At 40.4% G+C, this 24,733-nt stretch overlaps 1 protein-coding gene across 1 annotated transcript; it reads left to right on the forward strand.

Moving 5' to 3' along the window:
- The first annotated feature begins 13,818 nt into the window (after positions 1 to 13,818).
- On the forward strand, positions 13,819 to 24,416 carry ACTA2 (actin alpha 2, smooth muscle). The gene is made up of 9 exons (XM_053983547.1): positions 13,819 to 13,886; positions 16,416 to 16,587; positions 18,285 to 18,413; positions 19,742 to 19,852; positions 20,360 to 20,444; positions 20,529 to 20,690; positions 20,917 to 21,108; positions 22,016 to 22,197; positions 22,976 to 24,416. The coding sequence occupies exons 2-9, from the start codon at positions 16,459 to 16,461 to the stop codon at positions 23,117 to 23,119; spliced, it is 1,134 nt and encodes a 377-aa protein (XP_053839522.1). The 5' UTR covers positions 13,819 to 13,886; positions 16,416 to 16,458; the 3' UTR covers positions 23,120 to 24,416.
- Positions 24,417 to 24,733: the final 317 nt, after the last annotated feature.

Raw genomic sequence — 24,733 nt, forward strand, 5'->3', positions numbered from 1 at the left:
TCTGCATGTGACTTGAAGTCATACCTTGTGTAGTTAATAACTGCAGTTGTGTGCGGTTTTTATATATATAATGGAGAAAGAGAAATGTGTTTGGAAGACTTTTTGTTGTTTCATGAGGAGAGAAGACAAAGGACTGCACAATTTAATGTGAATCAAGCAAAAGCCATTTATTGTGCTTCTAAACATTGTTTATGTTTACTTCTTATCTTGGTCTATACAGTCACACACTGTTTAATTGGTAGCTCTCTTTTGTCCATGCATCTCTTGATTTGTAGCTCTACTTTGTCCACGAGGCAAGCACGCATCTTTTTCTTAATCTAATTGGTAGATGCTGTGTCATTTTACTCGAGTTGACACCCCTAAGTTTGTCAGCAACTTTTCTGCTTCTTCTTTTTTCTTCCAACATCAGCTTTTTTATCCATAAAGATGACCTTGTTCTTTAGTTCCAGAAGGTTAGGCTGGTTCATTTTAGTACACGTCTGTTGTCCTGTAAATATGATCCTACAGTTTAACTGTTCTGAGTTGGTATCAGTGAGGACTATAAGGCCAGTGTTTTCATCTTTGCTCTGTTCCTTGTGTTGCAGCAGCTTCTTTTTAGCTGGTAAAAGTGGCATCGTTGACTCTTTTCTTTACTCACTCTTCCTTCATCTAAAGCTTAATTCATGTGTCAGCAGCGGCCTGCTCAGCAGTACAGGCTCTGCAGTATGCCTCTGCCAGCAGATGGCCTTGTGCCTCGCCTAATGTGGGAACAGGGATCAGACTGGGGCAGGATGCAACTCGAGGAACAGTTAACACACACTTTTTTGCTCCTTTGCAATTCTAGCTTTAAAAATGTAAGGTTCTGGTATTAAAGTGAATTTTTTTTTTTTTTTTTTTCTGTGACAATTTGATTTGTGTTTGTGTGTGTTGTGTTTCTTTCCCCCCCCTTGTAATTGTTGTCCTATATCTACACAAGTACACTGGTCATAGGAAATTCTGTTCTGAGCAAAACCACCCAATGAATAATTTTGGACACATATGGTCACAGTATTCCTGCATTTAGTATTTCTGAGTTGGAATCATTATTCACACCTTAACTGGCATCAAACCTTTTCTTCCTTCTCCAGAAAGCTGCTTGCACCTAAAGAAGCTGATTCTGTTGATGTATTATGATATTGTGGGTTGCTAAGTTTTTGAGGTTAACTTAGCTAGTCTCACCAGGTGAAGAAAAATTTGTCAAGGTACAATAAAACATGCTTGAGGACCCAGAGCCCTGTGCATTGTATTGGTCTCACCTCAGAATATTGAATCCATATTTATATTACAGAGGGAAGATAATGGGCGAGGAAGCATAAGATCTGACTTGCTTTGTACTACATTTTCTCTGTTAAATTATTAGAGATTTTTAATTTTACAAATTGTTTTTAAATATTTGGTTTTGATTTGTTTTGGCATATTGGTAGTCTTTAGCAGTTCTTTCATATGAAGATTGGGCAATTAGATTAATCGTGTAGTATAACTTAACCAAAGTAGTTCCATCAAGCTTAAATTCTCCTTTGACCTAAAAATCACATTAGAAGACCATTGTTGGTTTGTTTTTTGCTTTGTTTCAGTTTCTGTGTTTTGTTTTCTTATGCCTTCCTGTTTTGCTTCTCCCCTCCCTCATGTATGTTCGAGAACAACCAAGCTACTTTTGACTTTTTGTTCAAGTACTAGAGTGAGCAGTCCATTACTCATGCAGCTCGATGGTATCTCCTTCATCTTTGATTCAAACCTCTTCAGTGATATGACTCTTGTCACAAGCATCAGCTAACACTATTGGGAAATTATCAGAGTGGCATCAGTCTTTAAATAATCAGCTCTTGCCCAGTACAGTTTTACGATGGTTGTATTATTTTCCAGATCTTCTGTGAAACATTGGAACAGTGACCTTGCTGCACCCTTTGCATTATGGTCTTGTAGACCAGAGAAGATCTCTAACCATTGTAACTATTGGCTATTTGTTACAGTGTGGTGTGGCCAGATTCTGACAAATGAAGGTTGCCCTTCTCCCTTTGTTCAAAAACCACGATGCACTACTTGCAATCACCAAGTGATTTGTGGGTTTGTGGTGTAGTGAAAGGTTCTTTGTCAGCTGATGTGGCAGTGAAGCGCTTTGCTGGCCCTAACACCGTGTTCTGTGTGTGGAGCAGCTGATATGACAGCACAGGAGAGGGAAAGTAGGGTGTGACCAGAGAGGTTTATGAAGGCCCTGTGGGTTTTTTTGGTAAGGGTGCTGCCTGGTGTTGCAGGTCAGGGTGTTCTGGCATGCAGTGCATTTCTTTTAGAGGTAACAGTGATCTGATATACTTGCCCATGGAGCCATAGATGATACTGTTTATCTGAAAAAAACCCCACACTAGCAAGAAAAAACAAAATGGAAACAAAAAACCAGCCTAGAACAAAACAGGGTGGAAACCGAAACTTGTAGCAAGTCACTTGTGTCCTCTAGCAGTTCTCCTCTGGAGAAGGTGATAAAGGAGAACTGGCCATAAACTCTGTCATTCTAAAAGAAAATTGAAACAGTCGTGTGTCCTTTTTCTCATAATTTAACTTCCTGACACAACCCTGGATCCATGCTTTTGTTCAACAGACCCAGTTTGATGACATCAATGCATTCTTCACAGCAGGGGGAAAAAAAAGGCATTTTTCAAACAAACTGAGCATTTCCTTAGACTGGAAAAGCAAATTGGCTGGATGCCTGGTGGCTCCTACAGCCAATCAACATAACCTTACCATAAATGTAGATGTGTTTCTGTCTTAGGGTTGATTATTGACTTTATTTTAGACATGGGACCATCCTGTCCCAGTCCACTGTACAAGGCAGTGCTGAGATTCTAAATGCTTCATTATTTACCAAATATTTTGCATATTACATGGGCTGACATAAAATTTGACTTTGTGACTTGATAGATTGTAAATGCATCTGTTGTAATTGTTTTGCAGAGCTCTGTATCCATCCAGATCTTGCAGCAGGCAGCTTTGCTTCAGAGGCTGGCTGGTGATATTTTTTCTTTTTTTTATTTTTCAATTTTTCTTTTTTTTTCAAATTGGTCTCAGTTTTTTGAAGATGCTCTTACTAAGATTATGCTTTATACTTTCAAAGCTTGGTGTACAGCAAATGCTAACTGTCAAATGTGTAAGAGATCAACTGTAAAAGCTTTGGAGATAATGTGCTAGGGATGCTAAATGTTCTTCAGAGGTGAGTGAGGAAGTGTTCAAACCTTTTCCCTCCAGGTACTGCCTGAACAGAGCACTGCTGATTTAATTTGTGTGTTTCTTCCATTTGTGAGATAAATCCAAGGCTGAATCCTTGTGCTAAGGATGAGAGAGGAAAGATCTATAGAGAAATATCTGGAGTTAAAAGGTAAATGTGAATGAAAGGAGATGTTTAGTTCTGCTTTTGACCTTTAATCTGAAGGTGGCCTTAACAGGTGCACCAGATGGCTTCATTTCCCATGTTGAGTAAGTGATGCTCAAAGAGCCACCCTTCAAGGAAGTTTTCTTTATAATTTTAAAGGCAACAAATCTTATTAAATGTGGTAGTGAGGAGGAGAAGCTAAGGAAACATTTTAAAGGGTCTTAGCATGCTGTAGTTTCTGATATTGCAAGAAATATTACATCTTTGGAATTCAGCTCCACTCTTTTGCTGTGCTCTGTCATGCTTCTCTTTCTGGGGTAGCATCTGACAAGTGAGACTAGAGGGCTTAGATAAAAGCAGTGTCTTGTGGCTGAGACTCCAAACGCTCTTGTTTTCGTTTCTTTTGATATCACTTAACCTTTGAAATTCTTTGGGGGTGGGGAAGACACAACAGTGATGTGAAAAGCCTCATCCCTCCCACTAACATCTCAGATACAGCTTGGCATCCGCCGCGACATCAGAGCCAGAACAGGATGCAGTGATCTTACTCTGGATGTTTGTCTCCTGGGCACTGTGCTTCTCAGCAGGACCTGTGCTTCAGGTAGATGCTCAACAGCTAAATCCTGGTAGAGAGGGGCTGTTGTGGTAGGAACAGAATTTGGAGGTCAGGGAGTTATCACTGTTCCCTGCCTTCACCAGCTCCCCCACTTCTACCACACATTTGCACAAACAGAAGAGAGGCCTGGGTAGCTGCTGAAGCTACAGGAGTGAGTCATATCTTCTTTATTCAGCTGCACAGCCCACTGCATAGTAAGGTTTTGTGAGCTGTAGCAAATGGATTGAGTATGTAGTACAGACTGATTTATATTTCTGTCAAAATGCAGTGGATTGTTTTCTGTCGGTGGTTCTCATCAGCAATTAGATGATGTGCTTAGATAGCTGTGCATCTCTAAAGGTGGTCATAATGAGAAGGAATGCAGTGATGTTAGCTGTCTGAAGCAGTCTGTTCAATTCCCAGATAAGACATCAGTGTTATTTTTCAGCTGAATAATTTCCCAAATACTTTTTGGAGGCCAGTATTTTGAAAGAGGCATCCTTTCCACACTGCACAGTAGCTGTCTCTCCTGCTGTCAGCCAGCTCAGATGCAGGAATGGAATGAGGGACTGCAGAGAGATGAACAGCAGAACATGCACTTCTGGTTCCCTGGAATGGGCAGCAGAGTCAAGTGGTAGTGCAGGCCACGGCTCTTAAAGCCACAGGTTTCCCATGTATTTCTCCCAGCTTGGGGATGCTCAGAAACCTCCCTGCCTGCAGGCAGCCAGCTGAGAGGAGAGCAGTTCTTTAGTTCCATATTAGAAATGAAGAGGAACTCACATGCCTTTGCTATTAGTGTAGGGAAATGGTCTTACCTCCTGGAAGTAGAGGTTTTGGACTGAATTCTCATCTTTCAGTTATTCACTTCAGAGAGTCGTGATTTTTAAATTTTTTTTTTTAAATATTGTCTTGACTGAAGCTAAGGTTTCACTACCTATGCATAAAGCATAGGTAAAGATATTTTATATCAATGCCTGGGGATTTGCCTCTCTCAGGGAGGCAGGGCTGGCCACCAACCCCTTGTCCATCAGCTCCCTGAAGGGGCAGCATGGTCTGTCCTGCACTGGGTCCATGGCAGAGCCTGGAGTGTCACAGCTTGGTGCAGTGAAAGGCTGTTGGTACATGGAGCTTATTCCTTGCCCTCGCAGCTACTGCCCAACTATTTCTGAGTGACCTGGTACCAAACCCCACGTTTTCTCTTCAGGGCCCCACCTGAAAAACAGGATCTGACAAAAACAAGTTATGAAAGGATAAGTTATTAAAAGCAAGGTGATAGGGAAGGTTTAGCTCTCATGAAAACAGTAGCTTGTATTGTATGCAGAGTAAAAGAACACAGATGTTAGCCCTTTTTCCCAAGTGTGGTTGCCCCCTGTTCTTTCCAGCCCCTTTTCCTGAGAAGGCCTCACACATTTGCAATGTGAGTGGTGTTTAGTCTCTAATGCAATAAAATGCTATAGCAACACTGTTTTATTTAAATGTGATTCAGAAAGGGGGATGTGTTTGTGCTGAAGATCTGCTAATTGCATCATTTTCTCCTTGTATTAAACAATGTGTACATTGCATCATTTTCTCCTTGTATTAAACAATGTGCAGTGCAGAGTAATCAGCGTGCAGGGAAATGATTTATATTATATTGAAGAGGTCTGAGCTTTTGACCTTGTAAATGAATTCCCAGAGACAGCTAAATACAATGCAGTAAGTAATGGGCTTTAATTAGGAAGCTGGAAGAGTTGTACATAGTTCTGGTATCCTGATGTGGAAACTTTCCAGACATTTTCAGGATCCTTGTACAGCAGTGTTGTGCAGCTGTGAAAGGAGTTACTATGCCTTCAACAAGTTGCTAGCAAGGAACTGAAAGAAAGGGAAACTCAGGAAGTACTTACAGGACAACATGGTAGAAACTATAATTCTGAGACTTGTGTTTTTTTTAGTGATGTTACTGGCTTGCAAGAAGAACAAAAATGGATCAAAAAGCAGTTAAGTTTGCAGAAATCTCCCACTGGCAGTTTAGACCTGAGTCCTGACAGTTTTCATCCCCCTTGAGACCAGTGGTACAATAATTGGTCCTGAAATGGGCTGGAATGAGGAAAAGTTTTAGAGAATTCTGAGTTTTTCCATGTTTCAGGAGGATGGTTATGTTTGTTTTGGAATTATATATCTAAGTCTTCCTTACAGTCATAAAAGGAAAGGAACAAAATTTTATTCTTCGGCCTGTAAGGGAATTTGAGGAAGCAGTTAAAACTGGGCATGTAAAACACATTTAGTGGAAGAGGATAAGAAAACCCTAAGTTTGACTGGAAAATGCTTTTACACTTTCAGAAAACCAATGAAATTATTGAACAAAAATAGCACGTTATCTGTACTTTTCCACAGTTCTTATGGCTGCCTGTAAGAAAGAGGAAGAAGAAATAACCTTATGTAACAGAGATGCATCTGCAAAGCAAGGACCAAAAGCCTGCCTGCTTCAGTTTTCTTGTGAGGCTCTAGCATCGTTTGGGGAGCAGTTTATAAACTGAATATTCTAGAGCACAGCTCTGTGCTAAGTGACCAGCCATCATCAGCTGTCTGTCTCCTGGGGCACCACAGTTTGTAACAGGAGGATTTCCCAGGGCTGAGCAGCAGCCAGGATGAGTGCAGGGAGGTGTGACAGAGCAGGTTGGCACTGCACATGGGGCACAGGAGAGCTCCAGTGATGTCCTGTCCTTCCTGCAAGCTGCAGTGAGTTAGGCACCACGTTCCTGGGTGTGTTTTCATCAGCCAAAATAGCATTCAGCAAAAGTGCCATGGGGCGTGGGGTAAGAATCCTTCTGCACAGGTCACAATGCAAAGAGCCTTCTCAAGGCTTCCTATTATAAACAGAATTCTGTTGGGGTGAACTCTGTTTTATCTTAGATCTATAATGTAGGTTGTAGCAAGTTATAAAAATACATACATGCTCACACAGATTTTATCTGTGACCTTTTTCTGTAACTTATGTTATTGTTCAGATATTGTTCAGCATTACAATGTATAGCCAGTGCTGGGTCCCACAGAATTCCACCCACTCAGCAGAGATTTTCCTGCACTGTTGTGCTGTAAGGCTTCAGCTTCAGAGATAGCCCTCATGCTACTCTGGATATGTTGAATCTACAGTTATTTGGTTTTTAAAAATATTTTAGAATGTAAATGGGTTTAGAAGGCTTTTACAACTATGTTTATAATATTCCTCAAAAAAAATTACAAGAAGTCATTTTTATACAGCCTTATTCTCAATTTTTATTATATTTTCTCCTTTTATTTTTTGTTGTTTGAATTCTGTATTTGCAGCTGTGATAGGTTGACTTAGAGTGGCGTATTCATCTGGAATGATTGTAATTAGCTACTTCTTGTCATTACATGTTTGAAATTTTTCTTAAACTGCCTTTCTTCCTGGGGAAAACCCCACAAGCATTTTAAAGGGCTAATGAAAGTAAGTGTTGATTTTTCTGGAGGCACTTTGGCCAATTTGTAACACCTGTGTGGATGCAGGCTGTTCATGCCTGCTGCAATGTCCATGCCCAACTTTATTGATGGCTCTTTTAACGTCCTCTTGCAGTGGAGTTGAAACCAAAAAAGCCCCCAAAAGTTTTTGCAAACTTTCGAATTGACTTCTGACTTCTTTTTTCTGATACAGAAAATGCACATGTATTAAATATGACTGCATTTGCTACATTATTGTTTTACTTTTGCATATAACAGCATACACTTTGATATAATGGCATGCCAATTCCAAAAGTGGGTTTCCTTTTTATCCAAAGGTATTTTTAAAAGTATGTGTTCACTTTAGTCACAAAGGTGGTAGATTTCTCCTTGTATATTTTGTACATTCTTTGGCTTATTGCCACTTAACGCTCATTCCTTTACTGTTATTTAGTGGTTCTTGTGAAGTTTAAAAAAAAAAAAAAGTTCAGCTGTGCTTTCAGCTGTTTGTAGGTTGTGCTGAGTGAGTCATACAGAAGACAAGGAAGTTGCAGTGCGGCCACATCTCCTTGTCCTGCCCAGCAGTGACACTTAAACTCTGAATGCTCTAAACCCAGTGCCAGGAGCAAGAAATGAAGACCAGGGCTGGGCCTTTGGAAAAGGCAGGTACCAGCTTGGTGACATTTGTGGTGAGAGTGACTCCACAATTTGCCATCATCTAGAGCCAAAAAGTGAAACTGTGACACTACAGCAAATTATTAAATTTGCTAGTGAAAGAAATTACCTGGTTGTTCCTCATGGTTTGCTGGAGAGCCAGGCATATTGGCTCATACAGGAGTTGAGCTGTGATAGAAACAAGCAATCAGAGCCCACAGGTTTAATCTGTAAGTAATTGCTCCATGAAGCTGACTTCCAGCAAATTTCTCTCATGGGAACCATCTGATTTCTTAAAATGTGCAAGCTCCTCTTGAAACCTTGCTCTTGGTGAGATAATAACAGGACAACCACTTGCAAAAACGTGGGGGGAACTGGTGTCCTTGTTGCTGTCAGTCTGGGAATGTGCTGGTTGTGGAGCTGGGAGGTTTTGTGGAGGAAGGACCCCTTCGCCCCACACACACGCTGTGTAGGTCTGACTTCCCTAGAGTACAGCACTTGTTTTCCACAGTGGTGTGGTGGGAAGATGTTATTTACATTTTGACAAGTTTGGATAGCTTGTTGCTGCAGAGGTTCTAATCATCGTGGGGAATCTGGCTCTTGAGAGATGTTCCAATGTAACGTTATTGGGAGGTCTTATCTGCAGAGTAATTTTGGACAGCTATGTCAGTATGAACTGTGACCAGGCTACTGAGGTGCTGCTGACAGCTTGCACGCAGTGGGTCAGAGCTCTGCCCTGGCCAGTGGCCCGAGGGCTTACCCAGGATCTCTGCTGGATTTGCAGCCCTTAGTATAGACAGTGTTCCTTTGACTATCTTTCTGATGTGTTTGTTGTTTTCCTTGTAACATTAGGCATGTCTACACCAGTTGGATTGTGAGCTATGGGAGATGCCTTGCAGACAAAATGCAGAGTTTATTTCTAAAAAAAGAAAAAAGCAAAAAAAAAGCCCTCAAAAAACCCCCAAAAACCAAAACAACAACAACAACAAAAACCAAAACCACAAAAAACAAAACAAAAAAAACAAAACAAAACAAAGAAAACTCAAACAACAACAAAACAAACCAAGCAAAAAAAAAAAAAAAAAAAAAAAAAAAAACAACAACAAAAACCAAAAAAAAACCCACCCTAAAAATCTTGAAAGCCATTCAAAACTATGTATTTAAACTAGTCAAATTTATGGAGGGAAAATATGAAATATATCTACATTTATTAGGAATGAGAACATGGGTACATACTCCTGTCTCAAGAACTTCTGCTTTACCTAAGGAAGGAGAGAGGATATAGGAAGAAATTATCACTGTAGGTGTCCCATTTCTTTCCAAGCATCTGCTATCAGGAAATCTCAGACACAGGATACTGAGCTACATGGATATCAGCCTGACCCAGCAGGACTTGTGCTTATGTGCTGTTTATTTATCTAAGAAGGATGATGGGGGAGACATTATCTCATTTTTGCTTTGAACATGTTCCTTTGATTTTGAATGAAGGATAATTTTACCACATTACCATAGAGGAAGATACCTTGTTAAGAAGATGAAGGAAGGTTCTGAATTAATATTCTTCATCAGCCGACTTAAGAGGCCCAGATGGCAAACCCTGTCTCCTCTAGCTCTTGAAGAGCACAGGCAGAACTACTTTCCAAACTTTGAAGGTTGAAAACTGCTGTATTTGAAAATGATTAGAACTATTTTGTCTTAGTTGTTAGAGAGGGACCAGTGCAGGAGCCTGTCAACCACAGAGAAAGCTAATCTATGGGTCTGACAGTTTATGCTTAATCTGACACTTTACAGATGCTTACTGTGTGACAGCTGCAATGAATCAGGTTATTAGAGCAACTTTCTGCTCCCTAAAGCTTATTTATTCCTGTCTTTCTCAAAATAGGGGGTGGGGATGTGTAAAGCCTATCAATGAGATAGAGGAGAGGGCCTGAAGCCAGACAAACCAAAACATTTAGAGCTTCTGCTAATGTTACGAAGATGAAAGGAATCCCCAAATAAAAAGGAGCCAGAGACATATTTAGCAGAGCCTCATTCCTAAGCAGCCAATTGGATGGAGGCAGGAAGGTCTCCATGCATATCTCAGAAGTTGTTTTCCCTTATAAAGTAAAGCAAAAGGATTACTTTATTCACAGTCTTCTATAGACTGGGATAAGCCTGCAGCTTCTGTCCTCCTTTACCAAAAAAGTATGGCATCTGCCCACTGGTGCTGGGCCTCTGAGCTGGCATTCTTTGGGCCAGCTGGAGCCATTTCCTAGGCATGGGTGGATCTACAGCCCCTGCTGCTGTGTGGTCCCAGGCACACTTTGTGTCCATATGGCAATCCACAGTTACTGAAAAGAAAGAACTAAAGAAGGTGTAGCTAAATTTCCACTGATATGCTGAAAGATGCTGGAAGTCAAGAGCGTTCCCAATGTGCATTGGAGCTTTGCTAGTATCTCTATTAAGAGATCAGGGGAAAAGATACTAAAGAGAGAGGCAAAATTAGTTTATCCTTTTATTTTTCTTTCTGTGATTATACTCCAGACATACTCCTGTGATGCAGACTGCAAAAGGGTTTAGCATGAAAAACCTAACAAGTTCTCAGGGGGAGTTAAATAAAAACCATAGGTTTTGGCTATGGATGCAAAGAAAGAGCAAGAACCTTGGGGTAAAGGCACACCAGGCAAATTGTGCTGTGCAGTTTCTGTACAAATGAGTGGGATAAGGACTGAAAGGCAGTAGAAGCAGAAGCTGGTGTTGGAAGTGTCCTCCAGAGGGAAAGCTAAACTACTTTCAGGAATGGTGTCTTGTTCTTTTCCTTGAAAAACAAACAAACACAAAAAACCCAAAGCTCCGCTCCATTTATATAGATATATTTGAGATGAGGTCTTACATGTCCATAGCTGCAGAGGAGGGTTCAGAGGTTTCATCCCCAGCACCTAGGCTTGAATCTCAGACTTCTTCTATGCAGTTCTTTTTAGGTTCTCATTCATGTTTCATGCCGAGTTCATTCTTCCCTCTCCCCTCGCCCCTCTGGCAATGACCTAAGTTACTGAGAAGAAAGGTGTAAGCTACTAATGTAATTTTTTTCACATGAGCTTTTATGTATAGAAATATTTGTGTGATCATGACTTCAGCATGGAGCCATTAAAAAGAAAAGAAATTCTTTTATTCTATAATGTCCCTGGAGCTGGACTGACCTAATTTCCTTGTATAGTTCACCTGTTTGCCTTCCTTCCTTCCTGCCCTGGCATTTTCCATCATGTCTCACTGCAGAGACGAGCTGCCTGCTGAGCACTGCTCTTCATTGTGCTCTGGAGCTGTGGCTGGGCAGCACCTCTGCATTTTCCCTGTGCTGTTGCTGTGTATCCATTCACTACTGCTCAGTCAGCCTCTGGGCTTCCTTCTTCCTTCTAGTCTGCCTGTGCCTAACAAATATTCTTCATATGGCAGCTCCTTCCAAAGAACTGGTGTTTACTTTGTATCACCATATCAACAACTGCCTGCTCTGAGTGAGACTGTGTCAGCTGTATCTTTTTCATGAGCACCCTGAAATCTTCAGTGCCCATGACAGGGAAGGTGATGTGTGATCCCCACCCAAATAATCATTCCTCAAAGCAGCCAAGGGGGTGCTGCTGCCACCACTGCCCCCAGCAGTAATTGTGGTGCGCACCAGGGTGAGGTTACAGCAATCGTGACAAAGCTTGAGAGGTCCAGTCTCTGGTATTGTGGGGCCACTGTCTCCTTCATGTTCACAGAGGTACAGAACTGTTGCCTGTATTTCTAGCTGTGCCAAGGAGCAGTGTGGGTGATGTACCAGCTCTGCTGAAGGGTTGTTTACTTGGCTCTGCAATCTCACTTGTGCTGTAGCCACCATAGTACAATCACCACCAAGTTTTTTTGGGATTGTGAACTTCTGCTCAGTAAGACAAAAAGTTTGTGTTCATTTGAATCTTTGTCCAAATCTAGATATTCAAGGATGATGTTTCTGAAAACCTTGGAGTGTGTTTCTTCTGATCTAGAATGTAATTGATGCTTGTATCGAAATCAGACATGGTACTGCACTGAAGGGTTCTGCTGTGTGAAATTCCCCTTGCCCTTGACCAAGGTTCCCTGATCTAATACCATATGTTCTATATGAGGCATGCAAGTTTTCTCAGCTATGTTGTTGAGTGTTGTTTAAAAACAAAGAATTTGGTTTTGGCTGTCCTTTGAAAGTCATTTGGAGACATGCAAAAAAGGGCCTGTTTAGATCTTCAGTTTTGGGTTGCTTACCTCAATGGGTTTTCTCTTTTTCTCTTCTTGCCCTTTTTCTTGCCCTTTTTCTTGCCCTTTTCCCCTTTTTTTTTTTTTTTTTAAGTATCTCTGTCTTTTGCCCTGATGATGGAAGTGAAATAATAAATAGTTTTTGCATGGCTCACGTTCCAACACTTGTTAGCTTCTGTTTCTGACTCTCCAAAGCAGTTACATTCCTTAAAAGTTCCTTTCCTTAAAAGTTAAATTCCTTTTGGTGTTCAATCCATAATTCTGCCTATTTACTATCTCTGCTAGAAGCTTATTCCTTAAATTTTCACATCAGAAAAACTTTCACTGTGGTTTTCTGGGAGGTTTTCTTGCATGAAAGCTTCTCAGTTAGGCAGCCAGCACTCCATAAACAAATGCACGGTGCCTCTCCCTGTTGTAACAAGACTTGCAGAGCAAGGCTCTCACTTGGATTATCACATCTCTCTTGGCTTGTGTGCTTGGAGAGGTTTGTAAGGTTTGCTATTGGAGTTAAGAGATGCTGTTTCTCATCTGTTGTACAAACTTAATGACAAAACATTGTTGGCTGTGAAAAGGCTGCTTCACTAGAATTAATCTGTCCACAGAACAGTTGGCTACAGCTGTAGAAATCCAGGCCTATGCTGAAAATAACTTGTATAGTGAGAACTGTTCCTTTGTTTGCTAAAAATGTGTTCAGTGAAAAAGATAGCTGGGCTTATAAAATTCAACAACTTTATTGTGAACAATTTGGGATGTGAGTTTCTGACAGTCCAGATTTGTGGGCATCAGTGGAGCAGCTCTAGGGCAAATTGGGCCTGCAGAGCCTAGAGCTGGAAAATAAGCTTTCAGAGAAACAGAGTGGATTCTAACCCATCACAGACCAAAGAGGATCATAACAATCTTTTAACTGAACATTTTCACAACCTTCAAAGACTTCTCTGTGAATCTTGTACAACAGCCAGCACTTTTTTTACTACCCTTAAGCCTGTGGGCAACATTTATTATACAAGCAAAATTATAAGCTTTTAAAGAGACTTTGTAGAAAACTTGACCAGCTGTTTAGCTGGCCAAAAATATTTATTCATTGTTTTTATCAAAATCTTTAATGACAGCAAGGTGTTTGTTTAAAAAGACCTTCCCTGTTATAAATGACTGCTCTTCCAATTTCTCATTCTGCTTCTTGGATGTTACTGTGGAGTCCTGGACCTCTCTTGTTTGAGCACATGATCCTCCTGCCAGAGGATGTCTACTGTGGGCACATTCTCTCTGTGTTTTAGCAACTCTCCTAAAGTTTTAAAGTGTTTATCTTGCACAGCTGAAAGTCTCCTCCTGTTTCATGAGCTCTACACTGGAATGCAGTGGAAGAGACCCAGGGCCTGTGGCCACCCAGATTAGAGTTTTTTGTATTAAGGTCCCTATATGGTTTTGTTAGAGACTTCAGCTCTGTCTCTGTCTGTCTCTGCTCCTTGTTTGGGAGGCTAGTGGGAGGAGAAGAGCTGAAGGGGCTATATAACTCTGAGGTTTCAGATACGGAGTGTACCACCCCAGAGCAGCCATCCTCAGCCAAGCGCTGTCAGGGTAAGTGGCACGGAACCAATGGCATGATTTACAGGTTGCTGGAGGATTTCAATTAAATAATGTCAAGTGGAAGTTGTTCAGGAGGATGTACTGCTGTGCTGTAGTTTGCTTAAAAGGCTTATTGGAATTGAGTTGATAAAATACTTGTAGTATTTATACTGAGTTCTCTTTATTTTATATTCTGAAAGGAAAAGTTACCCTAATTATTTACCCTAAAAAAAAAAATACCCTAATAATGTTACTGCTTCTACCAGCACTTCAGCAACTGAATAAAAAAATAGTTTGTGTAATGCCACCACTGGAATTGCAGATATACTGTGGTTTAAATGAACCTGTATGACATTAGGGTGTTAGTTTGGGACAGAGTTCTTGATGGGGTGTGTAATAGTGTTTCTTAGCAGATTTGCTTCAGTGCTTTCAATCGAGTGTGAGGTGAAAGAGTGTTTTGTGGAATGTGACTGCAGGAAGAGCTGGAAGTATGCAAATCAGCAGTGTCTAGTAGAATAAAATGAGGATGCATGTGTATTCATCCTTGTCTCTATGTATATGAAACTACTGTTCTGTAAAATGCCAAATATTCATTAACTAACAGGCTACACACAGCACTTGTGGAGCTGGAGTTCCCTTTATAATTTATTGTGGAGATTGGTGAGGTGATTGATTATATTTGCATGCAAAACAGGGAGAAGAAAGAGGCTAAAGACTGTTCTGTTTACTTGGGAGAAAAATTTCCTTTCTTCCACAGTCTCAGTGACATTTGCCTGCCATGGCAGTCCTGAGCTGTAACTCATTGGTTGGTAGCAGAGCCCTCTGTCTGATTTTTCAACTTTTTGTGCTTTATTACTAAATATGGTTTTCATTTACAGTCCACTAAGCCCAGAAATGTAGCCTTTCCTGCCCCCTTCTTCCCCTCCCCCAAGTGATTTTTGGCATTGCATTAGCTGCATTGGTTTGAGCAACCCCCCTGACCTCAAACGCTGTTCCAAAAACAGACGGCTGAAAAGCATATTTCCTAATTAGGAAATGGTTTGTCCAAACCAGTCTGTTCATTCATGTTAGATAACAGTTGTACTCCATTCAGTAAATATTTTAATATAAAGAGCCTAAGGAGTTTAATAAATGAAAAAAATGCAACTTACTTTCCTTCCACAGTTATAATGATAAAATATCTGGAAGACAAAGTTAGGATTTCCCTATCCTTGTCTTCTCCTGGGAGCTCTGCCCACGCAGCCTGCAGGAGCAGGGCTGCAGCCACATCTCGTGGCTGCCTGGCTGGGGAGAGACAGAGGACCTCAAATGAAGCATTTGGGAGAACTGTCTGTGCTTGTTCCATCCATTGTAGAGGCTAAACAGATTGTGGCCTCCCTTGCTCATTGGCCATGGCTCTTGCTGGCCCCATTCTCATTTCTGCCTGCACTTCCAGTACTCCTGCAGCACAAGGTTTTGGAGATTGCACGTGGAGCCAGCTGGTCTGTGGATGACAGCTGTCTCCCTTAGCTGTTAACACACTGCAATTTGTTGAACTCTGCATGGAAGCCCAGGCTTGGAGAGGGCCAAGTAATTCCCTGCCACATTATAAATTGTGAGCAAATAGTTCTTCTTGAGTCCTGGTATTCAGTGCTTGTTTCTGTAATTGACTTCAATACAAAGCCTTCAAAGCATTTTTATTACCCATATTATCTTCCTGTTGCCAGAGGAAGAAAACAGTTTTTTTTTTTATTGAGCCAAGGAGCCAACATAAATTGTTCTGTCACTCTACAAATGTAGTTTATTAGCTGCTCTGAAATGATGATAGAGCAGACGTTATGGCCTGTTTTTAAAACACATACTGTCTCTGGCTTAATTTTAAAGGTGGGTTTATTTTTCTGACTGATTAGGGGAGAACTGTAAAAGACTTGCTTCTTTTTTTCCCCTTTTTTATTGGAAAATTTCTACCTTTTTAAAAGGTTAAATGTAAACTTAATTGGCCATCTTCACCAGTGGATTAGTATCTGCATCAGGAAATCAGGAAAACACCCCTGGTACATGCATAGCATTTAATGTAATTAGTTTTTGGGAAACCCATTACTAGAAGGAGAAGCTGAAGTGCTCTTACCTTTTAACAGCTATCCACATGTGTCAGGATTTTGTCAAGGTGATAGAAAAGCAGGAGAAGTTGTGCTGAATTCAATGCAAATGAATCTTTGTTTTTGCAGCTGTCAGTCCAGTGTTCTCTTTTATCTCCCTCCCCCAGCCGTGGATTTCTGAGACCAAATTTAGATAAACATTTGCTGCTCCCTGATCTCTCTGCCCGTGCTGCAGGGCTGGAAGTCTCCTCTGGAATTCCCTGGATAATCTCTAGTGCACACAGACGTGGTTGATACCTCTCATGCTTTCAGAATGAAGCCCATTCCCTCCCACAGCCCCGCAGTCCTTGTGACTCCCAGCCCGGGGCCATACCCCTCCTTGCAGGTTCTGGTAGCCAGGGTGGCTCTGCTACCTGAGTGTGATTTTTGGTTCTGATTTAATTCTTCCCTGCTGTTTTCATAGGGCTGTTTTCTGTCTGGAAGGCCAGCAGGCACTGCCATAGAAGATGTGTGAGGAAGAGGACAGCACTGCCCTTGTTTGTGACAATGGGTCGGGGCTCTGTAAAGCCGGCTTCGCTGGAGATGATGCTCCAAGAGCAGTTTTCCCATCCATTGTGGGTCGTCCCAGGCACCAGGTGATGAACTACTTTGTAGAAGGCTTTGCTGCCCTGTCCCCAGCTCTTCAGCCAGGGCCATCTGTGCCTGGGGCTAGTCCAGCCTAGGCTGATCTGTGTAACGCAATATTTCCAGGCAAAACGAGTCCAGCAGCACACTCACCTGAATCAAAGGAGGTCTCTTGCCCTGTAAAGAAATCCTTTTGAAATTTTTCACTCTCTTCTATGCCATCTTTTATCTGCCCCTTAATTTTGAATCACCTAGAGAACTTGGTGAATAAAACTAGTTTAAAGAAACCCAACCCAAAATCCAAATAAGCCCAACACAGGAACATGTAGAAATTCTGACTGCCCTTAAAGCTGATAATAGGTAATGTGTGGAAGACTAAAGGAGGAAGCAGAAGTTTTCAGTTAGCTTCCTCCTAACCTTTCTGACTTTATTAATTAATGAGTAAGTACCAGATATGGGTACCTGTCCAGGGTTGAGTTTCTTTAGCTTCAAGGTTTATATTTGAGTATATGATGCATTCCACTATATTTTAATAGTTTGCAAAATACATTTATTATCTGAGCTGTTAATTATAGAGAGTTTATGAGACAGATCACCATAAGCATAAATTAGAGCAGCTTTTCTAGGTCATGACAAACTAATCCACGTAATTAACAGATCCACCTAATTGCTTCTATGTCACCCAAGGCCCTGGGGGAAAAGAGGCAAGCTCTTTGCAAGATGAAGACTTTATATACCCAGCAAATGCATTTTAAGTTTGCCAGGATTGGAGAAATACCTGCCTTTCAATATAGAAATAAGCACTGGAGGGCTAATTGATGCCTCTGGGAACTAGCATGACAATTTGAAAAGGGGTTTCAAATACCATCATCTGTAGCTAGTGTAAATGATAATAATTGCTCAAAACCAAGCCATATAGTTACAGTGGAAACAAATACAGATTTCTAGAACCTTTATTTCCTGATCATTTAGGAGAGATCATCCCATTAAAAATTGCAAATCTGGGATGCTTGTTTTTAAGACATGGATTTAGAGATGCCATGGTTTGGAATCTGCAATGACTAAGCTCTGATAGGAGTATTATGCACTTAAGGGATCCTACTATATTCTATTTTTCTTTCATTATTTCTGATTTTAACATAGAAACTAGTGTATATCCAGAGTAGTTTCCAGCTTCTGGTCCTTTAATAATTTCTACAGGATCCATGAAAATATCTGTAAAGAAGTCCACACAGTAGATTTAAATTGTCCATCCCTAATTACAGTATTATGGCATTCAAATAGAGGATTAAAAAATGTTGAAACTGAAGTTTTGGGAAATGTAAAGTGTGTATCACTCCATCTTGACCCTGTCACTTGACAATATCACTTTCTGCTTTTACCTCACTTTATTATAATTTAGTAGACTGTTCATCCCTAAATAATAACAAACTTAAAACAACTCAGTTTTCCAACTTTATCTTGATACATTTAATATTGTACTTACTCTGTTTACTTAACTGTAGTGGAAATATGAACTCCAGAGATTTAATAATCAAACATTTAATACTGGCAATTTAAGAACAACACATAATACTCCATTTGTTAGTAATAGTAAATTATGTTGTAACTAGCGTAACTGGCAACTGGATTTATTTCCCAGCTAATGTTCTGTCTACTTTATGACACTTTTTTCTGAGAGACTAACACAATTTGTATTATTTTATAGGGTGTGATGGTTGGTATGGGTCAAAAAGACAGCTATGTGGGTGATGAGGCTCAAAGCAAGAGAGGAATCCTGACCCTGAAATACCCCATAGAGCACGGCATCATTACAAACTGGGACGACATGGAGAAGGTATTTCAGCTTTGAAAAGCCCATATGTACTACTGATAAACAGAACTATTTGATCCAAATATTTACAGAATATCCACTAAATTTTAGATGAAAGTGTCATGCAATCCAGTATTGTTCAAGGAGAAGCTTGTTAATAGCCAAGGTTAACGTGCAACAAAAGCTTGAGTATCAGTAGGAGTACAACAAAATTGTAATTAGGAGTTCTTTTACTCCAGCCTGATCTTTGCTAGTTATTGAGAAGGGGGCAGGGGGAGAAAGAAGGGAAGGAAGAAAGGAAAAGGAATAGATCAAATTGCCAGTAAAAAATGGAATTTTAGAAGGTATCTGTTTCTGCAAAAATGCAAAGCATGTATGTGATTCTGATGAGAAGGGCAGTGTTTATACACATACTTTTTAATGCTTGGAAGATCAGCAATATTGCAGTGCAATGCATCCATTTCAGAGCCAGTATTTGACTTAAAGGCTTCCAGAACCATGTTTATAGTCATAGTCTGTACAGATAATATAATTTCAAAGATTCTAAAATGGTATCTCCATTTAATATTGTTGTGTGAAAATAGGGATATTTGGAACAGTCTGGACATCCCAACACACTGCAAATGTGTGGAGTCACCCAGCACTTAATGAGTCTCAGTATTGTAGAATTTGCATGAAAGCAGAATCTTTCAGATGCCAAACATATCAACCAGTCCCTAATGACCACTAGCTTGGAAACAAGCTTAGCAAAAACTTCTTGGCCTTCAGACTGAAATCTCTGGTTGTTTTACTTCTTATCAGTGTATTAACCTCCTCACTGCCTAATTTGGCCTCAGATTTTTACAGTAGGAACAAGTTATGTGGAGGTGATAAACACAAGTTGGCTTTCAACTTCACAAACCATTTATCTTCATTTCTTTTCATGAATTCTTGGTCTGGCCTGTACAAACCAAAAGAAGAAACTGTCAAGAGACTCATTATCTATTGAACTCTGTGTATGTTCTCTGAGTTGTTCTGGAACTGTTTCCCTTTCAGTCATTATTGAAACAGCATTGCTGGAAGCAAGTGTGACCTGCTCTGTCTTTTCTACTGTAAGAGTACCGTATTAATTTTCCTTATGTGTCATTAAAGTAAGCCATATTTTACTGGTAGTAAAGCCTGAGGATGTGATTTTCTTTCTACAGTTATTCTGGTAGTCTCTGTGGAGGCAGTAAGAATAACTGCATGAGAAACACCACCAGCCTATATCTAAAGCTGTAAGCAGAGTGCTGGAGCTCAGTACCTGTCTGGAAGTGATGCTGAGCTGCTGACTGATGGTGTTTCTTTCCCTTGGCTTCTCTCACTATCCTCAGATCTGGCATCATTCTTTCTACAATGAGCTCCGGGTTGCACCTGAAGAGCACCCAACTCTGCTGACTGAAGCACCGCTGAACCCCAAAGCCAACCGTGAGAAAATGACACAGGTGAGCTCACACTGAAGCTATGGAATAGTCCAACCTTTTCATTCAATAGGATGTGAATGTCACGTTCAGAGTCACACATTTCATTAGTCACACTGTCCAGCAGTCTGTCTCTCTCAGTTATGGAAGATGGAAAGTACATAGTGGCCACCTGTCATATTTACATATTATTACATATAGTTTAGAAAATCACTGTATCCACTTTGAATGTGAGCACTCCAGTCAGTCCAAACTTTATGTCATCTTAATCTGTTTTTATGCCCAGGCCTATTACAAAATTATCTTTAATATGTGCATGTGGCTATATTAATGTGAAAAAGATATAGGCCAAATACAGGTTTTGTCCTTACCGGACAAATATTTTTTGATTTAGATTTTGTATTTTCCTTTCTTGCTTTTACCAAGCGTAGAGAAATATGAAAATCCTGTATTCTACCTCTTTTTCAGTAAATTGCTTCAACTAAGCTAAACCTTCTAGTGTTAAAGACAATTATTTTAATTGCATTTCAGATTATGTTCGAGACGTTCAATGTGCCAGCCATGTATGTAGCTATTCAAGCTGTTCTGTCCCTCTATGCCTCTGGACGTACCACAGGTAAGCCTCAGGGGAGCACGGCAGAGATGTTTGAAATAGTTCCGTGGGGATGATGGGAATGAACCGTGTGTTACCATCTCAAAGGGATCGTGCTTGACTCTGGGGATGGTGTCACCCACAACGTGCCGATCTATGAAGGCTACGCCCTGCCACACGCCATCATGCGCCTGGACCTGGCTGGCCGGGACCTGACAGACTACCTCATGAAAATCCTGACGGAGCGGGGATACTCCTTCGTGACCACTGGTAAGGACACGCTGCTGGCCAAAAAGGAGTGTTGTCCTCAGAAAGACTAGCAGCGGTTCTGCAGCTGAATAGGCATGAGAAGGTCTCCAACATGAAAGTCCCTTGAAAGACTAGCAGAGGATTTTTTTAAAATATGGGGAGGGTTTTGGAAGATGAAAGGGAACAACCAGTCAACAGGTCTGGGTCCTTCCTGAATGCCATTTTAAAGATCGAATCCTCTTTACAGCGGAGCGTGAAATTGTCCGTGACATCAAGGAAAAGCTCTGTTACGTGGCCCTGGACTTTGAAAATGAGATGGCCACTGCTGCATCTTCCTCCTCTCTGGAAAAAAGCTATGAGCTTCCTGATGGTCAGGTGATCACCATTGGAAATGAACGCTTTCGGTGCCCAGAGACCCTCTTCCAGCCGTCTTTCATTGGTAGGTTCAGTGACTGTTCTGCCTTGGTAGACTGCACAGAAATACCAAGTCCCTATTTCCTTTTGCTTGTGCTCCATTACTAACTCACACAGACCTACACATGAGTGTATCCTAGCACTCAAAACAATCTTTTAGAACAGGTCTATTAATGTGGTGGGAAGAACTTCACGTTAAACAATTAGCCAAAATGCTTTCCCAAAATAAACCCACTATGTTTATTCCTGCCTTCTGGCATTGTGCCTGTGCCATTTTGTATGTGTGAATGTGCTTGCCAGGAGTGGGAAGAGGTGGGAGGGGCATGCAGGCAGCGAGACCTACTTTTACTTTTCCAAAAGACTGCTCCAAATCCTGAATCCACGGTTCATCACCTTTCTGGAACAAAGCCAAGACAATGCCATACTAATCAACATCCATGAAGGCAGACTTGCAACTAGGTCACACAGAAATCCAGTGTCAGTTCTGCCAATAGGCACAATTTCAACTCAGAGATAAAGCAGTTGCATACCTAGAGGTATTAGGACATATTTTGACTGTTCTGTCTCTGAGTTGACTACATTTGAAAAGAAAAAAAAAAAGGAAAAAAAACCCCAACAAATTATTCCAAGACCATATAAGGAATTCTTAGGACAATTGAGATTGCCTGCAGAAGCCTAGTGGAAACTACTATTCCACACCCCAGCTTTCTTGTTAAGGAGGAGTTCTTGTGTGTAAGGGGGAGAGGAGGGCTGTACACCAAGGAACTTCTTAAGCAAATAATTTAGGCAACTGCAAAATGACTTTCCAGATTTCCAAAGCTCTGAGAATGATGTCTTCCAAAGAGTCACTAAACAGCATGTCAGTTCTGCATTAACAATTTTAAGTCTCTGTGAGGAGTTGGTTCCTCAGTGTTCTTCTGTACCTTCCCCAGGCATGGAGTCTGCTGGCATTCATGAAACCACTTACAACAGCATCATGAAATGTGACATAGACATCAGAAAGGATCTTTATGCCAACAACGTGCTGTCTGGAGGCACCACAATGTACCCGGGTATTGCAGACAGGATGCAGAAGGAAATAACTGCTCTGGCTCCTAGCACCATGAAGATCAAGGTATGTATGGTGCAGTCATTTGTAGACTATATGAGCTGGCATTTACAAAGTCCTCAAAGATCTAGTGAAACATGCAACACTTTACAAAGTAAGTGATTTTAACATATTTTGACTTATATCTGAATTATTTAGCAAACAATCACCAATTGGTAACTTCGGTGCTGGAAGAAGAGAGCCTCTCTCATTTCCTTGTTCATGCTGATTTTGATCAAATGTCCTAATGTGGCCAAAGAACAGCATGAACCCAGAAGCATAAATTTTCCTCTGGGGCTGTATGTGAGCTTTTCAGCCCTTCTAGTCTGATGGACATGGAAGAGAGGAAATGCTGTTTTTGTCTTTGACTTACAAGTTTGAAAAAGAATGACACCCTGACAAACTAATCTTTGCTCTGCTGCTTCAAATCTTCTGTTCTTTGCTTTACGAACATTTTATCAGCTATACCAAAAGGAGTACTCCATACGTCATTGATTTTTTTCAAGTCCACCTGGACTGTCATTATGTGTTTTCAGAGCAATTATCTCCCCTTTTCTCATATATGCTCAGGAGTACATGAGTGCACCAGGGACAGGGGTCACTGAGGAGGCTGAGTCAGGCAAAGAATTTGAGGGTATAGATTTATATAACAAATTCTAAACTTTCCTGCTTGCAGCAATGGATAGCACTAGCACATAGATGCAGTGTTTTTGTTAATATCACAGATCACTGCTTTAGTATTTTTGTATAAAAATGTATTGTATTCATAGTAAACAGTCATACTTAATGTTTTATTTTTAAACAGATCATTGCTCCTCCTGAACGCAAGTACTCGGTCTGGATTGGAGGCTCTATTCTTGCTTCCCTCTCTACTTTCCAGCAGATGTGGATCAGCAAACAGGAATATGATGAAGCTGGCCCATCCATTGTTCACCGCAAATGCTTTTAAATTGTTTTTTCTTTATATGTCTCCTTTGTGTGAATGTATTCAGGAAAGTACATTCTTATAATTTCATTCCATAAATCCTTCATCATAATTAATCTAATTAATTGGATACTGTGTATTTCTTAAAATAAATTTTAAATATGCTATGAAATTGCTGCTCCTATTTAAAACAAAAACAAAAGCCATGCCATGAGTATGTGTGGAGATGCCATTACAGCTGGCTTGAAGCTCCATCTTGTGACATGAATTTATTATTACACTCTACTGGGCTTAACAGAAATGGTGATACCTTTTTAGCTCGATGATACCAATGCCAGAAGATGCTCACCTGTCAGGCTGCATGTTCTCAAAGTTTAGCCTCAGAAAACATTTTAATGTGCAGACAGAACCAGCTGTGGTTCTTACAAAGTTCTAGGCAGTACCAAAGGAGTACAGCATCTCTTCAATATCAGGATGAGCATGGGCACGCTGCTTTGTATCTGCTCTATCCAGAAATATTATCTATCCACATCACTTCTTACTTCATAGCTGTCATGCTGAAAAAGCTAATTTCTTACAGTGCATGGCCCAGGGGTGTATGATACGTACCACAACAATCCTGTGTTTTCTTAAAAGAAATAAAACCTGTTCCTTTGGGAGCATATCTAAACACTAGGTCAAACATATGACTTTCCTATTGTATGCCCTCAGGATGAGTGCAGCCTATTATTTTTATTTTGTGATTTCTAGCAAGATATGAAGGATAATTAAGCTGGCTTAATATACTTTTTCTTCAGAACTTTTTTTTTTAAATGGGGGGGGGGGAGTAATGTGTTCAAAGCAGCTAAAATAATTTAGACAATTTTATTTTCCTGTGATTTTTCTGATTCCATTTATAATCTTCAACACATCAGCTAGAATATGCTTAGAAGCTGAAGCCAGTAATACTGTCTTAGAAGTATATATATATGAATAAAGAATTAACTGAGACAGACCTGGAAAAGGTCACTTCTAAGGAACTTGCTGCAATCTATATTCATTAGAGTTCAGAATAAAGGATGCTATTTATTTTCATTAACCTATTTTCCTCTCTCAATAGTTTACCTCACTTGCCTGTTACTTGTTACCTTTCAAACTGTAAGCTCTTTGCAACAGCACCTGTTATTTACCATGTCTTCATAACGCCAGGGTTCCAGATCTTGTCCAGCTTCTGACTGTTAGCACATGTTGCAAACCTCTTTGTACTAACCTTATTATTTAAAGTATAAGTCATCTAGGTTCTTGGAACAGTGACTAAATAAACTCTTGTAAAAGCAAATAACTTTGTATGGTTCTTCCTTCTAACTCTGTCTAGATCTTTTTATCTAACTCTAGATAGATTGAGGAAATCCTTTTCAGGATAAGAAGTGTCTTTCAATTTAAAGTCTCACATTTCTCCAAGGGACTCTGATGCATCCCTGTTATCCCAAAATGGTGAGGATCAGCTCTCAGGTAAAGGATTTGGATATTTCTAAGTATCGTCTCCTTAACAGCTGAAACTTGAGCTATAGAAGTTGTACAGGAGAAAAAGATGAAAAAAAATCACCTAAACTGATTGATTTGCCTCTACTACATATAACATAAATTTACTGAAGCTGT

Source organism: Vidua macroura, chromosome 8, assembly GCF_024509145.1.
Source record: "Vidua macroura isolate BioBank_ID:100142 chromosome 8, ASM2450914v1, whole genome shotgun sequence".
Lineage (NCBI taxonomy): Eukaryota > Metazoa > Chordata > Aves > Passeriformes > Viduidae > Vidua > Vidua macroura.

Coding starts and splice junctions, on each gene's coding strand:
- ACTA2 (XM_053983547.1), top strand. CDS start 16,459: ATGTGTGAGGAAGAGGACAGCACTGCCCTTGTTTGTGACAATGGGTCG. Junction 18,414..19,741: donor ACTGGGACGACATGGAGAAG/GTATTTCAGCTT, acceptor CACTATCCTCAG/ATCTGGCATCATTCTTTCTA. Junction 20,691..20,916: donor ATACTCCTTCGTGACCACTG/GTAAGGACACGC, acceptor TCCTCTTTACAG/CGGAGCGTGAAATTGTCCGT.